This window comes from Larimichthys crocea, chromosome IX (genome assembly GCF_000972845.2).
Source record: "Larimichthys crocea isolate SSNF chromosome IX, L_crocea_2.0, whole genome shotgun sequence".
Lineage (NCBI taxonomy): Eukaryota > Metazoa > Chordata > Actinopteri > Sciaenidae > Larimichthys > Larimichthys crocea.
Genome location: NC_040019.1, coordinates 9,794,761 through 9,814,921, shown reverse-complemented (window position 1 = coordinate 9,814,921; position 20,161 = coordinate 9,794,761). Strand labels below are relative to the sequence as shown.

At 39.2% G+C, this 20,161-nt stretch overlaps 1 protein-coding gene across 1 annotated transcript; it reads left to right on the top strand.

Moving 5' to 3' along the window:
* Nucleotides 1-16,264: 16,264 nt before the first annotated feature.
* Nucleotides 16,265-17,298, top strand: cmlc1 (cardiac myosin light chain-1). The gene has a single exon (XM_019276272.2). It carries the CDS (start codon nt 16,370-16,372, stop codon nt 16,976-16,978), a length of 609 nt encoding a protein of 202 aa, XP_019131817.1. The 5' UTR covers nt 16,265-16,369; the 3' UTR covers nt 16,979-17,298.
* The last annotated feature ends 2,863 nt before the right edge of the window (nt 17,299-20,161 follow it).

Genomic DNA, 20,161 nt, shown 5'->3' with positions numbered 1-20,161 from the left:
TTACAGCCTGGTACAAAAATGGTTTTGGTCTCTATAGTTAATTTCCTTGTTCTGTACTGAGTTTTTTATTATTATGTCAATTATATTAAGACTACATTAAAGTTGCAGATGCAGTTAATTAACAGCATGGCCACTTTGATTGACTTTGAGTGCTGTTACAGATGGTTTGATTGAGCACCCAGGCGTCATTCAGTCCGTCTGGAGTTGCTGATGATCCATGTCTTTGCTGTTTTTTAGATTAGCTTGGAGGAGGAAGAGGCAGGACAGCCAACATAGTTTTTAAGCTTGAAAATGGCTCTTCGGAAACCTGTGAGTGACGTCACGGATACGCCATCCATTCTTAATACTGTCAACTGGCTGATGATATGCAATGATTTTATTAGTGCTCATGTAAACACATCCAATTAGACATCCAATTACATTGTGCATAAAGACAATCCAAGTGTAAAAATGTACGCATACTAGGGGGGGCCTTATATCAGATTTTACTACAACATTATTATGGCCAAAGAGTTCACAATAACAATATGATTTCATTATTTATTAAATAATAATATTACACTCATGTAATTATGTAATGCATAGTGAGATGGAGAGGGAGGTTTGCTGTACAAAAGTGTACCAAAAGGGAGACTGAAAAAAGGAAATTACCGCAATTTTCGGACTATAAGCCGCTACTTTTTTCATAAGCTTTAAACCCTGCGGCCTATACAACGGTGCAGCTAATTTATAGATTTTTACTGGCCAACAGCCACAGAGGGGGCACTCTCTAGCAGTAAACGCAAAAGTGAGACAGACGTGGGGAAAGATCATGTGCCGAAGAAGACACTAGTTTTGATTTCGATTTTAAACAATCTGGCCATCAAAGAAGGAAATAGAGCTACTGCACGTAATCTTTGCATCCTGCGTTGATGCCGTGTTGATGGCATGTTGTTGCCGTACTGCAGATTTTCAGGCACAGTTTTAAAAAATGCGTGTCTTATTTTAAAACAAACAAAAAAAATCTTCCATGTACCTTTCTGTGTAAATATCTCATGTTACAACATGAAAACCTGCAGCTTATATTCAAGCACTGCCTACTGTATGTACAAAATTTATTTTCTTTTAAAATTTAGCTGGTGTGGTTTATATTCAGGTGCGCTCAATAGTCCGAAAATTACGGTATTTAAGATGTGCTAGATTATTTACACAACATTAACATATCTGTGTTATTTATATGATGTGAATGTTTCATTTTTTTTAAATGTTATGGTTATCATCAATGTCAGTATATGTCAGTATCCCGACATCACGCATTATGTAACTTTTGCCAGCCATCCTCTGAGCTGTTTGTCATAGTCATGGGGGATAGGAGGATGCTCCCAGTCTATGAATAGACTTTTTGAAATTTAGTTCTTTGGTGTGTGTATTTATGTGTCGGCCCTCTTTATAATGTCTGCATTTTAGAGGCTATTATCACTTTTAAAAATGTCTGTACACTTCCTATTCACATTCTCTTTTATGCAATATGGCAAACATACTTGAGCTTGAACTCGATTTTAAAGGCTGCTGTCACAGATGTCCTGCCAAACTATTTCATGCAGGCATATTATTAAAAAAATATTTATGCTAGATGCTTGGCCCTGGTGCTTATTTATTGAAATAAATTCCAGAGTGCTCTAAATGCTGTCAAAGCTGCTGAGTGGTGCAGGTATTTCATAATGCTAACCATGTGGGTCACAAAGCCCATAGTCATCAATGAGGGAATGTATGGTGTGTTCGCTGTTATGTGTCCATAAAACGGTGTGGTGGAGGGGGGCGTTTGTGTGTTTTGCAGCAGGGCACAGCATGGCTATATTCTCTTAATGACACTGACTGTTACTGTGGGAGTCTGCCGCTGAATCTTAAAATCATCAGAGTTGTTGAAGATGCCAGTGGTGCCAAACCCACGTGTTTTATAGTTTTCTCTGGAGATACTAAAGTTTTTATCCCCAGGGATCATAAAGTGGGCTCCCAAACCAAATACTGTGGAGTGCCTTCACCCGATATTAAACAAACTGCATTATTTCACACAGAAGGTGTGAATTCCAGACGTTGCCAAAGATATGGACGGATCTCCTGTTGGGACACACCTGTTCACATTTTCCTGATTCTCTGTGAAGAATTTATTAAATTACGTGCTGCCTTCCAGTCAGTGTGAAACCAAGATTGAGCACAGCTTATACCTTCCCCCCATCCTTCCTGTCAGTCTTAATGGTTATTGCTACAAATTTGACACCCTGAAGGTTCTAGGAAGGTTCTACCACAAGATTTCCCCACTAGGTAAGACTGGCAAACAAACCTCATCAAGTATCCTCAGCAGCATAAAAACATCTCCCAGAGGTTTAAAAGGAACATATCATTGCACTTTTATGACATGTATTTGTGCTTTATATATGGAGGAAAGGGAACTCTGGGGGGAATAATAATGTCTTTTTGATGTTTTAAAGTACTTTGTACAGTATCATGGCAGAGTGAAGAAAGACAGGAAAATAATGGAAAGTATTCAAAAGAACTAGGCAGTTCAGACTATTTGTGCACATCTTTCTTTTGACAAAAGATGTCTCTTCATAGACTCTTCACACAAGATGCATTTTCTACATGTATGTCTTTCATACAGATGGATCATATCTTTTGTTATGCCCAGCACGGCTGTTATGCAGGGTAAACATAACAGTGACAGCGACATTTTTGCAATACCGTACCTCCAAAACAGATAAACAAAATTCATAGCAGTTTCAGCTCCATAAAGTTGAAAAAACATTAGATTTTTAAATGTATCCATTAGTCTTCCACTGTGCTTTCTTCACTCCATTCCAACCCTTTCACCAAGTTTTCAGGAAAGAGTGCAAAGCACTATCTTAAAGGCCACTGAAATGGGCCCAAACTGTAACTTTTTTTTGTTACAGTTTGGGTGGACTGAAAATAATTACCTGAGCAAGACTTGTACCGGTTGTATGCTACACAGAAGAATTTTTAACTGTATGATTTAAGAATATAATGATACCTATTCTTTTCCCTACATAATCACAACACACACCCCAAAGCAGATATTAGTTAGTATCCAGCCATGCTACCTTGGAGAGGTGTAATATCCCAGCAGGCCTCCGAATTTCTCATCATCATCTCTGTCCTTATTTATGCACTCATTACATTTTGATGCAGTGGCCCCAGCTGTTACTCGTGCATACTATTTAGTTCAATAAAAACCTCACACTTTAAGCGATTGATATAGCATGAACACCTGCCAAAAATGAAAGGTGCTGCCAGCACCGTGCACGTTTGTTTATCTGATTAGTTTTGTTTTGCCTCTGCACTTTATCTGGCTTCTATATCTTCTTTTATACTAAATTTGTTTTGCACATGTGCTGAGATGCTGGATAACTGATGCAAGTGTCTTTGTGTTGGAGCATGAAAACACAGTAAACGGATTCTGAGTGAAAACACAGAAGCTATTAGTCTAACCTGTGCCACATTACATTTCTTTCAGATATATAAAATGGATGCAAGGATAAGCAGACAAATAATTTATGTACTTTTAATCCATTCTACAATGTGTCTGTCAAGTGAATGAGACCCTAAAAGGTTTTGTAAGGTACCACGCAAATCATCATGAAAAAATTCTTACAAACCAACACCGGAAAAGAGTGAGCACGCTATCACTCAAAGGAAGGAAAATGTGGTGGTGATTTCCTATGAAGCAAATTACCTCAATGCCTGGTGGTGCTTGTTTTGCTGGGACATGCAAATATCCACACCCAGCAACTATATTGGATGTATAACAATTAGTTCTCGCAATCCCCAGTTCCTCCTGTGCACATGTTGAAGTATCCTTGGGCAAGACACTGAACGCCAAATTACTCCGGATGGTCAGGCTAACGCCTTGCGCGGTAGCTCATTGTCTTCATAGTGAGTGAGTGTGTGTGTGAATCAGTGAATGATGTGTAAATGGCCCCAGAAAAAAAAAAAACAACACAAAAACTGCATTAGTAATCCCTTGGTTTGTATTTTTTTTTTAGTCTTGGATTGTCTTTCCTGCTTTGGTCTTAATGTGTGTTATATAAGTGTTCTTGTGGTTGTAGTTCTTGCATTCATAATAACACTACCCAAATGTTAAAAAAATAAAATGATTTCCAATGAGCGTTCCTAACTTGAGGGTAGGTGACTTTTTGGAAAGTAAATTAGGCAGTGTAGATACATATTGGGTCCTGATTAGCTATTGTAAATGAGTGGCTGGAAGAAATATCTGGAGTTGTGTAAGATGAAACTACCAACAAAACCTTTTTAACCTACAGCACTATCTAGCTGTTAGCAAACAACACAGTTGATGCTACTAACATTGATTCAAACCACATTACGGATGTTAGCAATAGAAGTCTCATGATAGGCAGGCCTTAATGGAGGCTGTACTTTTTATAGTTGAATGTAACTTAGCTGTCAAAATGTTTCTACCCTATTTTTGTTGCCTTATACATCATGGTTTAACACTGAAGATATCAAATGTATAAAATTACACATGGAATTTTATTGTAAACAAAAGTATAAACAAAGTAAATTATGCATTATACTTTTGATTCTTCAACATAACCTTTTGTTTTGATGTCAGCATTGCAGACTCTTGACGTTTACTCAGCTACACTATGTTCTTTTCAGTTAACAGGTGTGCTTTGTCAAAGGTTAACGAGTGGAATTTCATGCCTTCTTAATGTGTTTTATGTGTACTATAGCTAGTGCTACAGTACCCTATTTAACTATAGCAGTCCATTTTATGGTCAGATCAGAACATTTCCAGAACTCTGAATGTGTCTGAATGAGTTGCTCTCATGAGGATCGCTCCAGGAAAGGAAGACCAAGAGTTAACTCTGCTGCAGAGAATAAGTTAATTACAGGAAACCACTACTGAGGGAAATCAACAAGAAAAAAATTGCTTTGGCCAAAAACCACAAGAAATGGACCAATGGAATAAACCAATGAAAATCTGTACTTGGGTCTGAGTCAAATTTGAGAATTTTGGTTCCAACTGTTGTGTCTTTGTGAGACACAGAAGATAAATGGATGGTATTTGCTTCTGTGGTTCCCACCGTGAGGCATGCAGAACGAGGTGTGATGGTGTGATGTTGTTGTGGGGGTGTTTCCTGTTTGTGGTACACTCACAGCAGTAATGGTTGATACGTTAATGCATTTTTTCAGAAAGCAATCCTATTAAGTTGAGAAGTCTGATGACCTGGTGGTAAAGTGTTCTCAAGTCCGGTGGTGCATGCAGCCATGCTACTGTAACATCTGCCAGACAATATCAAGGAGGACAGTCAGCTAGGTTGCTGTAGTCTTCATAATCCTGTGTGCCCCCCCTGAAGGCACTGCTGATGAAAAAATTTCTGTCTGGCCACGAGTCTGTTGCCAGTGGTGTGCTGTGTCGGTTCCACCGGTCCCTGTGGTGATTTGCAGCTGTGGGCAGAACAGTTCCCTTACTAGACTGTAATGCAGCCTGTCAGCAAGCTCTCAATGGTGCACCTGTAGAGGTTTGTGAGGATACTGACGGAGTAGCAAATCTGGGTTTTGAGTAGACGCTCCAAGCACTTTATGATGATTGATTTCAGTGCAAAAGGGTGGGAGTCATTAAAACAGATGGTTACTGGTATCTTTGGCACATGAACAATAGACTGAAGTCAATAGACTGACTAAGGGAGAGGTTGAAGCTGTTGAGGAACACCACTGCAAGTTGATCAGCACACAGTCTGAGAGCCTGGCCAAAGGTCATGGGATCATCTGGCCCTGGCGCTTTGCAGGTGTTGACCTTTTTTAAGAACTGTCTCAAATCAGCCATTTCTATAGGTGGCCTCCGCCAACATGTGGACTCATGGTGGGCACCTCAAACAGAATGTGAAAAGTGTTGAGCTTGCCCAGCAATGCATTGGGTTGAATATTTCTCCCTTATGTACTCAGCAGTGTGATGCAGCAAATGGTGCTTTTATGCATGCAGCAATAGAATGCAGCAGTGGTCTGCCTTGCAGTAATCCAGGGTCTGCTCTCCACTGGTGAGAAAAGTGATATGTTAGTATTTGGGAAGAGCCTTCTTCATGTTGGCCCTGTTAAAAACTTCCCAAACTACACTGAACAAAAATATAAATGCAGCACTTTTGTTTTTGCTCTCGTTTTTCATAAGATGAACTCAAAGATCTAAAACATTTTCTACATACACAAAATAACCATTTCTCTCAAATAGCGCTTCTCTTTTGCACAGATAATCCATCCCACCTCACAGGTGTGGCATATCAAGATGCTGATTAGACAGCATGATTGTTTCACAGGCGTGCCTTAGGCTGGCCACAAAAAGGCCATTCTGAAACGTGCATTTTTGTTTTATTGGTGGGGTCTGGGGAGGTCAGAAAACCAGTCGGTATCTGGTGTGACCACCATTTGCCTCATGCAGTGCAACACATCTCCTTCCAGTGTATGAATGCAGCCTCTGGGTGAGAGTTCTCCAGTCCATTTACAATCCTATACAGCTCACCCAGGGCTAATGATTTATCTTCCTGTGGGGGGATGTAAACAGCTGTGAGGAGGACTGAGCTGAACTTTGAGGAGAGATAAAAAGATCTAGCTCTCATGTTCAGCTGTTCCAGAACTGGTGAGCAGTGCGTTGTTAAGACATTCCATAACCATAAAGAACACTCCCCCTCACCTCGACTTGCCTGTGACCTTCATTCTGTCAGTAGACAGTGAAAACCCCTGGAGTCTGGCATGCTGGGCTTCATCCACGTCACAGTGAATGCCAAAACAGAGCAGCTCCTGATGTCTAATTTGTGTTTAACACATGCATGCAGCTCATCTAGCATATTTTTAAGGGCTTGAACATAAGCTAGAGAATACTGGGCAGACGAGGATTGTTGTTTCTCTGTTGGGTACTCCACAGAGATCTGGTATGCTTCCTTCTCTTTGTTTTCCTCTGACTATGTGAAGGTAAACAGAAGACCCGGGGCTGTCCTCTGGAAAAAAGATGACTTGAAATCCAAACTGATTGATGATCATATCCAAGTGTTTGTCGATCATACTGATTATGTGATAGCAGAGTATGTACAAAAACAGACCATGATAAAAAGTAAATACACAAAAGTTTACTGAGTTCACAAGGAGCTTTTGACAAGGTGCTCTTGTCTATATCGTGGTGAAAATGGAACCAGGGATTGACACCGCTGATCTATTTAAATTCAAGACACACTTTAGCAGCATGGCACTCAACTATTCCGCAGTGGCATACAATCCTGTTTGTTTGTGCTTAGTGGGACCAGTGTTGCAGTACTACAGTAGTGTATCCTGTTTTTTCAACAGGACAATGACCCAAACACACCTTCAAGCTATTCAACCATTGAATGAGGATGAGTGTCCAAATGTTTGACTGGTGTATTTTAAAAAAATGAATTGTGATCTCTATCATGCATCAAATATGTATCCTGGAAAAAACAGGCCAGATGGGTATTCATTGGCCACAGTTTGTTCATATTTAGAGAAATGACAATGATGATGTGTTTTGCCAAATAAACTTGAGAGAAATTTCATTCGAAAAGCAATGAGTGCTGCAAGTGCAACTATGGAGCACAGGAAATGTAAAAGACAAATCACATTCATTTTATAATTATTGAGGCTTTGGCCTGATGTGACACTGGCAGATTAACCCACTATCCAAATTTGATGCTACATTCCAATAGGAGACATTGTAATTCTTTGGCACAGATGAAGCAATTCATTTAAGTCTTAGATAATTAAAGTGTTTTATCTTTGTGACATTTATAATGTCTATCTCCTTCTTAGTAAAGGGCAGGAGACTGATTAGTTCCCATTAGATTTATAGCTTGAAATAGTCAAAGATAGAGTAGACATGAAAATTAAAGACTAAATTAAGAAATATATCGCTGACTTAATTTTGATTTGGTATGACTAAAGTATTTGCATCTACAAAGATGTAATATATTCATATTATTTAGTAGCCCTGTCTAAAGAATGTCCTCAAACATGTAAAATGTAAACAGTATATCAGTTAGAATAGGGGCACATTGATATAGCAATCTAATAGGCACATTCCTGATCCCAGGGTGCATTCATATTCTGACTAACAAGACTTTAGAGTTAGGCTTTTTAATGGAAGACCAAATCCATGTTTTGCAGGTATGACAACGATATTTTGTAAATGCAGTGGTTTTGGAAACTTGGATGGCTGGAGACAAAAGCACTTAGAAAACCCACACACAGCCAAAGAGCAGCCTTTCCTTTTGTCCTAGTTTGAACAAGTTAACAAGTACAATGGGAATACAAGGGGTTTTGTATTACATACTCTGCTGAGAGTTAATACTAGCTCTATCAAAAGCATTAAATCCCAAACCATACAAGTCCGGTCACCGATGGGTCGCAGCTGCAGTCACATGAGTGCTGCTCTGCATGCCTTTTGCTCAGTAGGCATTTAAACAATGAGAGTTCAGTGACCACTGCTTTTTTTTTTTCTTTTTTTTTTAATCTAACATATTGCACTCATCAATTTTCTGTCCTAAATGTTTAGAATCTGCAGGTTATCTTTGTGTCGACACTGAAATGCATGGTAGATGATCTTGAAACTCTAAATTGCAAACTGGAGTGGATGGCAGTGTTTGTGTGTTTATGGATTGATGTTAGCCTTGTAATAAAGTGGCAACAGCCTGGCGCTGCTGGAAAAGGCCCATTCCTCCACAATGCCGCAAACAATATAAGCCATTTAGGAAATGGAACCAGTAATAGAAAATTGATGAATGCTGATGCAGTATCGTCAGATACTCAAGCTTTTTATATTTTGTATTATCTCAAAGACTGATAGAGACAACAACTTTACTAATATTGTAATTTACTTTGCTAATCCATGTCTTACAAAGAAGTTTGAAACATTTACTTGAGGATTATATGTGTAGTTTTTCTACCTCTACTGTAGAAAAGGAGGATCTTATTGTAATAGCTCATTTAGCAGGATAAAAGGCAGAAGCTTCACTCCACTTCTCATTAGAATCAGCCACAGTCTGGTAAATATTCTTGCCACGGTGAAAGAACAATAAACAGATATTGTCCACCCTGCTCTGTGGCCACATTTACTGGCTCTCTTGGACCAAGACCTAGATTTGTGAAAGACCAGCCTATGCACTGTACTGTATGATTTCTTCTTCTGTTGCCCAGCAACTGACCCTGTTTCACTGCACATGCCTCGTCAGATGCTGTGGTTCGTGGTAGGACCATCCCCTCCAACAGTGTTCATAAATGGTTTTGACATTTGATGTCTTTCAGCTGAGAGAGAGTTTATTGAAGTTTGCTAATCTAAAAACTTCTTTTCATTCAGCATATCCTGAACCAATTCACATTGTTTCACTGATCTAAGATCCATCTCAAATTCCCCAAAGCTCTCCCATGTTGTTTATATCTGATGTTTAATATTCTTTGTTGTATTTCAGATTTATCTGGTTGGATCATCTAATGCACGGTATACACTCAGACATTTCTATATTTCGATTAACCACAGCAGCCAATTTTATTATTTTCTTCTGAACACAAATAATATATGACTGGAAAAACTTCAGCTGATTTTCTGTTCACTAATATTGAATATGGCATTGCCATATGTCCACTTATTGTACCTCTTTTTTAATATTTTCACAAATTACATAAAGAAAGAAGCGTGTGAAACTAGCGTGAGTTACTTTTTTTATCCTCACCAGTCGTCACCGAGGGACCAGCTGTTCTTCTTGGTATCCACAAAAACAAAACTGCATTTGGAACATAGAAATGAAAATAACGAATGGAACCATCTGATATTGACAAGTGCTGAATTCAGCACACAGACCACTGAAAAATGCTGTTCGTTAGCAAACAAGAGCTCAGAAAATTGCCAAATATGTCACAACATGTGACAAATCTGTCCCAACAAACATGTCAAACTAATGACATGCTGGTTTAAAAAAAAAGGAAAAAGGTCTACGTTATCTCAAATTTGACCCACCTCACCCACATGTAGTAAAACAGCTGCAGTACACCAGGACAATGAAATATAGACTGAACAAATACAGAAATAATTGCCGCAGTAGCTCCAGCAACCAAAAGGTGTCTTTTTTTAGCAACTTTTTTGTTAACATAGCATCTGCACTATGGATAATACTAGCTGTTGCAAATTTGTCATGGCTCAATGTAAATCTGTTTTCTGTATCAAATACATTCTGGTTTCTTGTGTAATGACTTGGGAATCTTTTTTGGTTTTGTCAGAATGCATTACTTGTGAGTACACACACGGTTTTACTTTGTGGAGAGAGGTAAACAGACTAGAGGAGATGCAAAAAGATAAAATAAAAAATAAAAAAAGGTTTAAAGTTTAGAGTCCAATTTTTTGTGATACATAGACATGTTTGGTTCACTTTTGCCAGGATTAAGGGTCTGAATTAAACATACAGGCAGCCCAGCTGAGAAAAGCACCTGGTAAGCTTTGAGGAAAACATCTCATAAGCCTGTGTGCTGCTGGGATAAACAGGTACAAGCCATTCAGAGACACGCTCCAAACACGGCATCAGAGGCACATCGGAAATAGACCAGTCCAGCTGAGCAGGAGAGGATTCTGCCACTGTGCCAAGTACTGTAGAGAATATGGGAGGGGGGAGGGGGGTATGAATACTTGGAAACTTCCCTAATCTCCCCGTCAGAATTCCGAGCCAAGCTTGTGAGAAGGAGGCATAGTGTTCATTCCCACTGAGAGGGGGTTGTGCACTGTGATCGCCCAGCTATTGTCTGTTGCTGACATAGGTACCTGATAAGAAATACTTATAGACTATAAAGTTGATAGAGTGTATAGAATCATATTCAATTTTTGCAAGTTCATTTTAGCATTACGTCATCATGCACTGTCATGGTGTGTTGGCAAAAGAGGATATTCAATTTAAAATCACATTTATGGTATAGTCTAAGATGGTACAAACTAATACTGAAGTATTGAACAATGGCCTGAGCTAACCTTCTATCAGGTACACAGCTGCAAAGACATACAGCAACAATACATGTGGAAATTTTTCAAAAGCACAACACAGATCATAAAACTACAATACTTTCAAGTTACTTTGTAATTGGTATTGATTTAAATTATGAGGGTCCACTATTCTAGGTCATTTCTATAATATCGACAGATATTTGTGCTGTTCTTTAGCCTGTCTAATCGGGATAAATGTCCCCGAGTATAACTCTGCCTGATTTTTGAACCAGACTGGTGTATCTGATGGGCCTCTCGAAAGTAACAAGATACACTGATTGCCCGAATCACATATGATAATCCGACCCGGAGCATGAAATGCTCTCCTCTCTGATTCAAGGTTCACTGGGTTAAGTCAGTGCTATTGTTATTACGAGTGCTGACATTCAATGCTTGGCTTCCCTGATGGTGTATCTTTTTTAATGACAAAGGTCGTCTCTCTATATATATATAGCTGTGTGCATAAAAGACACAAAATTCTGTTGAGGACTTTTATCACAGAGACATATTCTGTTTTTTACTCATGTGAAACGAGCATTTGAAGACGGCATTTACTCTAAGACTTTGAACTGGGTGTATTTTTTTATTATGTAAATATTTCAAATTTCTCACCTGAAATGTAATTTAGTCCAAATGCATTTCTTGGCCAACACGATTTTAAAAAAATAGGGTTGAGTATCACAAATTGACTAATTTCATACACAGCACCTCTTTATCATGTTGTAAACTTATTGTGTTTTGATTAATTTCAAATTGCTTGCTTTGCTTCAGTAGAGTGTGAAATGCACTTTCCCTTTTGTACTTTTTCAATTTCTATCATTGTGAGCATGGGGACAGAGTATGGGGCAGGCAAAGCGAATGAACACATGGATGTCTGGTGTAATTAAGAAACTGAAGTATTAGAACAGGCAGTGCCTTCACCAGCTATAATTCATCAAACATGGTCTTAATTAAATTGTTTACACAGATGTCTGCAAGCTGGTTCCTGCAACAGTCATTCTATTATAACAACGCAATATTATTACTGGACAAAAAAAAAAAAAAATCTTTTGTGTCACACTCTTTGCACTCTATAGAACACCATAAAATTTTAATTCCTATTTGAGAATAGCTAAGTCTAGCTGGTGCTCTATCTCGTTTTGTTATGAAAAAGACTGCGTTCTTTGGAGTGGCAGCTGTGTGTGTGTGTGTGTGTGTGTGTGTGTGTGTGTGTGTGTTTTGTGTGTGGGTGGAAGGGGGGTGGTATTGAATATCTCACTGTCAACACATAATTGAACCTTGATGGGCAACTGCTAGGTGTTTATAGTACTTTTCAACATATTCATTCATGAATTCATAGTATTTTTAGCATGACTTTAATGTTGACATACAGTAGCTGCAGATTTGTTTGTTTGTTTGATTTGATTTTGGAATCTTTCAAGGATGAATAGTTTTGAAATGTTTTTTTTTTCTTGTCTCACAGAAGAGAATCAATAATTCCAATTAATAACTTTAGTATTCTGAACATTTCTTGAGCTGAATGAAATAATTACACATACAACACAGTCAAGGGGGCTCCTGTGAGAAGAAAGGGTTCAGGGCAGTTTCCCTTTTTAGCAAGTTAACAAAACACTGAATCTTTAAAGTCTGAGTCACACCCTGTCAGACTTATCGGAAGAATGTAACCGCTGTCTCAAACGCTCTCTTTTATTAGCCCAGAGCAGACCAGTGGTCTGCCTGCCCTCATTCCCAGTGTTATCTCAGGGATTAAGGGCTTGCTGTCTTTGACCAGCCTCTCTTCGCCTGGTCACACAGATATAAACAAACACTCTGAGGACCTCCACAAAAACACAGGCATGCAAGCACACACTCACCCACACACAAGTTCCCCAGTGGAGTTAGAGGGGAATAACTGACTATATGGGGGGATTTGGTGGATAGTTTTTTTTTTTTCTTCTTGTGCTCAAAGATATTTCAGAGTAACTATTGTGAATTTAACAAAAAGAAAGGAAAAAGAGCTACATTTAATTATATTATGTCTGACCACACACTGACTAACACATACTGTAGCCATGACATCATTTGTTAATTTTATTTTGGTGAACCAGCTGTAAACTGGGTTGATGATGGTGGAATTTTCCAACTGTTAAACTAGAATACAATGGGCTAAACTAGGCTAAAAAGCTCTATACAGCTTGTAGGTTTAAAAATAATTCTCTGTGGGTTCATCACTGTGAGTAATGCTCCATGAGTTCATCACCATGAGTATTCTCTTTCATATCACACATAGTTATTTTATAGATCTACAGTGAGTCACATTGTAAATCTGAAAATATTGATCAGCGCAGCTTTAAAAATACAGACTCACAATATGACAAAGTGGCACCATGAATGTCAATATCTTGCAAGTCTGCTACTGTTATTAGCAACAGTGTAGGCCTGAGAACACAATGATATCCCCAAAAAGGTTACCATATCAGAATTCAGTAAGAAGTACATGACTGGATCAGATTTTTTTGTTTTTTTTACATGTACTCTAATAACGTGCTTATGAGCCATATCCTGGTTTTAATCATACCCCCCTATACTTGATTGTACTGTCACTCAATGTCTGCTTTCTCTGCAATTGTGTTGTCAGCTCCTTGAATGCCCATGAGTCTTTGTTATATGTGCAGTGACTACATCCTACATAATTTGCAATTTTGTTTCATGCCTGCCTGGACACTTGCATTGTAACACTATGATACTGCCATGCACTGTCACTCCTGGATTTTGGCCTCTTCATTTTACAGACATCAGACTTTGAGTTTTACCATGTTCAACATTATTTTATAATCATATCGGCTGTTTTTATGCCACTCAAGTTCAAAGTGCAAATAGCAGACAGTGATCAAAAACATGCTTTTTTTTTGTCTGTACTCTTGTAATAAATAAGGATATGCAGAATCAGTCTGAAGTAATGTGAGGAAGTAAGTTTGGAAAAGAGGAAGAAAAAGCCATTTATATGTTTTTGAAGGTCTTCGATAAAACAGTTTCGTTCAACATGCACAGACAGCTGACAGCTCTTTAAAGATCCTGGGGACCAATGAAATTACCACTCGTTTGACTTCCGATGCTAAAAGCAGTAATCGACGGGTTCAATCACTGCAATAGCAGCTGATTGAAGCCTTGCTTGAAGGAGGTTTGATGGAAAATGGGAACAAAAACAAGACTGTCCCTTCATGAACTATCCAGCCAGCATCACATAATTATTTATTTTTAGATGCCCAAGCTGCAAAACTGACTACAATGGAGGATTTCTTTGTAATACAATTGTTTGATGACATACTACACACACTGGTCCATTATAGCATCATGGTATTTTCCTTTGCTAGGATTCCAACCTACAGCTGCCAACACTTTGAGGTTACTATGTAAGTATGGCATGGTGGATATATGTGGATTGATTTTAACTTTCGGTGGGAGACATGATGGTAGTTATTAGAAGAAAGTGGCTCATCCAAGTAAAAAGTATGGCAAATGAGGTAAGAGATTCATCATTTATCTTTATTCAGTAATACCATGAGGGAAATGCCTGGATTCTCACATATATGGCATTTCAGTACAGACATTCCATTTGGCCTCTCTTGCAGGTCTCACTCTTGGTTTCTGTCAGACACAGATGTGCACATACCCACATGCACACTGAAAGACGACAAATTAGCTGTCAGTTTTACTTGCCATGTGACCTCAAAAGCAAAGAGAAGGGAGATAATGATCTTAGGCTAAGGACAACTATGCACACACACACACTTTAGCACCCTTAAACTGCACTGTCCAAGGACTTCAAGCTCGCTGGATTGACAGATCAGGGGGACTGGCATGAAAACAGAGAAGGGTAAATGTGATTATCGCATGACGTGCTTTAGCTGCCTTAAACTGAGTTGATAAACTGTGATGCATGCATAAAATTAAAGTTACTGTGATTAAAATTGTGGCACAGAACTTGCACATGCTATATATACACACTCCCATAAATGAAATGAATGTTTTGTTGGTTCATTTATCATTTACTGAAGGGTACTGTATTACAGAGCAGTCATCTACATAAAGCCAAGTGACATATTATGTATTTATAAACTAGACGCATAATGGAATTGCCTTACTTGCTTTCACCTTGTAACCGTGCAAGACACACTATAGAGTTGGGCATCAGAACACACAGACAATGGACACGTTTGAACCCCACAAGAAGCTACCAGTCAAACACCTGAATACTCAGTATCATTCTTTTCAGCACTGTAACTGTACATTGTGTAAATGATAAAAAGTAACCATGAAAGTAAATTAAAGAAAACAAATTTTCTTTATATATATTATAATAGATATTATAATATATATATATATATAATATATATTATAGATATATATATATATATATATATATTTTGTGTCACAACTGATATAGGCACTGAATGTATTCTTAACATTTATAGGCTTAACTGGTCGACCTTTCCAGTACATCAGCCTTTAATTAAGAGTCCCTTTAGGATTTATGAGCGCTTGCCAGGTTCCCAAATATGGTGGAACACTCAGTGACAGGACGAAAAATGCAAGCTATCATTTATCGAGGAAAAGGGAAATTGCCAAAATCCCCAAACGTATCATTGAGCACTGATACTATCCAAACACATGTCTCATCGAAAAAGGTTTGGCAGACCTTCTGTCTCTTAAAAAACTATAAAGCCATGACATAAATTCCAAGGCAGGTTTAATACATTTCCCTCAAGCCCTATCATCTTATTTTCTCAAAAGAGAATGCCCTCCTAGTTTTAAAAATAATCCATATTAACAGGTCCCAAAGTGCACTGATCCATCCTGAGACGCCTTACATAAAATAATTAACTATCTGTGAGTTTTCCACAACAAGGCTCTGTTAAAAAAAACGCATTGTTCCAGAAAGCAGTGATTCCCAGACTTTCACCAGTTAGTGAGCAAAGCTATTTTGGTTCCTCTCCCTCATGGTCTGATACATTGGCTGTGCTCTGATCCCTTTGTCCATCAGAGAGACAGAACATTTTCAGCCTAATGCAACTGGACCCTCGCTAATGACAGCAAATAGCCCTGTCGGCTGGATGACAGCAGCTGAGAACAATACTTAATGTTGACATCACTTGCTAGGGGAATCTATTTCGGGTTTCTTCCTTTTATAGGTGTGCTGTTGGAAATTGCTATCTTGCTCCCCAGACAAAGCACATATAAAAGCTTTGGAAGAAGCGGTGACCCTCTGTGCTTGGGAATCACTTTCGAATCCCCTCAGACTCTTGCTTGTTTCTCAGCAAGTACCGACTCACCTCTGAATCCCTTAACAACATGGCACCAAAGAAGATTGAACCAAAGAAACCTGAGCCCAAAAAGCCAGAGCCTAAGAAAGATGCTGCTCCGGCTGCTAAGCCAGCTCCTCCTCCAGAGCCACTGCCTGAGCCACCCAAGGAGCCTGCGTTTGATCCCAAAAGCATCACTCTTGAGTACAGCGCTGACCAAATTGAGGAGTTCAAGGAGGCTTTCACCTTGTTCGACCGCACACCGACTGGAGAAATGAAGATCACATATGCCCAGTGCGGAGATGTGATGAGAGCTCTTGGCCAGAACCCTACCAATGCAGATGTTCTCAAAGTGCTTGGGAAACCACGGCCAGAGGACATGAGCACTAAAATGGTGGACTTTGAGACCTTCTTGCCAATGCTGCAACATATCTCCCGTGCAAAAGATCAAGGCAACTTTGAGGATTTTGTGGAGGGGCTCAGGGTTTTTGACAAGGAAGGCAATGGCACCATCATGGGAGCAGAGCTGCGCCATGTGCTGGCAACGCTGGGAGAGAGGATGACAGAAGATGAGGTGGACAGACTGATGGCTGGACAGGAGGATGCCAATGGGTGTATCAACTATGCCTCCTTTGTAAAGCATATTCTCTCCGGGTGAAAAGGACATTATAAACCATATTCTCTCCGGGTGAAAAGGACATTTAACCATAAAGACTTTACCGCTGTTTCTCCCCCTCCCCCCTTTCTGGATCATTACTTAACATTTGTCCATTAGAGGTGAGCATGTCACTTAGTCTGTGGCATTATTTTTCTGTCAAAAGCAGGAGTAAAAGTTCAGTGAAACGTGAAATGTTGGCCCCAAAACCTGTGATTAGTTCTTTTTAATAAGCACTCTGAAATATAATGAAATGCCATTGAGATAAGAATATGGGCGTGCATAAGGAACTCCATTAATAAAGGAAATATGATTACAAATTGCCTCACATGTATCCCCACAATTTAAATTAGAAAAGAAAACAATGATTCATGTAGGATTTCTGATAAATGTGCTCATTTTATGTCTTTTCAGCTTTACACATCAATTGTGTTAATGTCTTAGGGAAAAGTATTGTTGGAACAAAAAAAAAACAGGATTCGGCACAATCTGAAAATAGAACAGACACAAGTCCATTCTACTTTACACAAAGAGTGTTTGAATGAGCGTGCTTGTCATTGTGCTTGAGGGGCAGCTGCTGTGGATCAAGATATACTATCACATTCTTGATACACACACAACACGCACACAATACACACACATTCCCTTTGACAACTACAAAACAGGTGCTCCAAGGACAGACCTTCATCTCTATTGAGGTGTGTTGCCTTTTTAGAGCAGAATATTTTATACTATTCTGTATAGTATCGGTTAGTGTTTTTAGTCTTTTAGTGGAGAAAAGTATTATACACTATGTAAATACTCAACTATAAGAATGTGGGCTCATATTAGCATGTATCACTTCAGTAGGTCAGTACATCAATTTATTCAGGTCTCATTAACTTTAATAACAGTTGTTAGGAATACTCCCAAACATCTGCATCCTCCGCACTATTTTACAGCTGCATTAAACATTTTAACCACAAGGGAGCTAGGAGGATTAAATTGCTACATGGTAAACTTAAACGTCAAGTGTGCTCTCTGGCTTCCCATCATTTTGCACTGAGTAGGTAGCACAGATTTGGCCCGGGCAAGTTCATGTAATGAGCACTGCTGACCATCATTTATATAAGGGTTTGGTGAGAGCTGTTGCAAATCAACCACACGGACGAGTGAGCTGAAAAGTGTTGAAAGCTGAAAAAAAAAAAAAAAGGCTCTAGGTTTTCATTCAGAGCAGAGTTGACCGTACTGCAAACCCACATCATGAGAAATCGCTTTTTCAATGTCAAAATAAGATACAGAGCTGTAAAAAAAAAGAAAAAAAAAAAGAAAGGTTACAAGGTTGTTCTGTAGTTTGTATTTTAAAGTTTAAAAGCAACTAGGGTACATCATGTCTCTTTCTGCAAGATAAATTCTACACTTCAAACAATTCTCATCAGTATTCAGACCTTTCTGTGGTGCTGTTATGTACCATGCAATTCAATTCATGCATCAATCCCATTGTATTTCTAGATTACAATGAGTTGAGTAACAACATTGAGTTGGTAGGAGGGTTCCAGTTTAGATGACTCATGTCAGTTGTTCTCCCCTTTTAGAATAATTTTTCAATCAAATCTTAATAACTAAGAATATACCCTATAAACCACAGTTGTTTAAAAAAATAATAATGTATACATCGAAGTGGTATAAACCAAAATGGGAGGGAAATTGTATTTCCTTTTTAGCAGTGGACAGTGAAGACATGATGATGAACCCCCTAATAATTGCAATTCCAAGAAAATTGCATATGAACTCTCAGGGGAAATTACATTATGAGCTGATAAAAAACAAAAAAAAAAACATTGGTGCATTAACTTGGAACAGTGAATCATTAGATTTATTGCAATTTATTACAAATATAAACATGTTTTTCTTTCTTTTTCTTGTTAAAGGACTCTGTGCACTGTTGTGCTTTGTTAACTTTTACCTTTAAGGTAAAAGGTTTGCCTGCACTGAGACTGAAGACCTGAACTTAATGAATTAAGTGGATCAATTAAACAAAGACTGCATTATTTTTAACTACTGGGCTGAAAGTGAGATCTATTCTGCCCCTGTCAGAGTGGCCAGTGGTAAAGGTTGTCGAAGATGCCAGAGGACAATAAAACAAAACACAACTGACTGTAACTAGCACGCCGGTCCTGGCCACATTTGCGCCCTGGGCGAATAACCCCCCCCCCCGGAGGTGAACATTTTCGCGTGCGCCCCTGGATGCACCGTGTGCCCCCATCAGTCTTTCCGTCGCCCCCTATGCCTTGTCAACACCTCGCTCACGGGGCGCCAGCTCCGCTAACCTAATGAGCGGTACCGAAAATTCGGGAGGTTTTTTTCTTTTTCGGCCGCTCGTGCGCCCCCCACGGAGACTGCGCCCTGGGCGGCCGCCCACATTGCCCATAGCTAGGACCGGCCCTGGTAACTAGGGTATACCTCACTTCACAAACAAACCACAACATAAGTAAATAAATAATAAAATACTATGGCTAAAATTGTTTTGGGGGAAACTTTGAGCCACACAGCCCATTGTGGCCTTGGTGCCCTGCTCTTTGTCTGTTGTGTTACTTTCTCTGCCTTCTCTAGTGTGCCCTGATTACAGAATCCAAGTAACGTTACATGTACTTGATGGTAACAGTAACAAAATCAACATGAGTGGTATTGCCAATACGAATTAATGCCAGAAAAATGCTCTTTGTTTGAAGGAATACATCCTGTGGAGCAGAACATGTCTTCTCATGCCAGTACCCTGAATGTCTGGCTACTCACCTAGCTAACCTTTGTAAGACGCTATCCTGCCTATATGTGAGTATAATGTTGTAGAGTTGCACAATACCCACGGTATACACGGTACCCTGCGGTGCCAAATCGTAACGGTTCCTACTATACTAGAAATTCTACACGACGGTACTAACGTGGATTACTATACTAGTCTCCGCTACATACCGGCCGCCTCTGCTCTCCTCTTGGCTTCTCACTGCATGCTACTCCCTCGTAAAAAAACAACAACATGGCAGCTACTGCAACTGAACTACACAGCTGCTGAATGATTGACTGTTTGCCTTTTACTGGTGATGTCTGGGGATATGATAGGCTGTTTCCACACGCTGGGTCCGCCTGTCTGTTAGCTGATTGGCTGTTCGTTGTTTCTGCCGGAAAGTACAAACTCCATGAAGACTG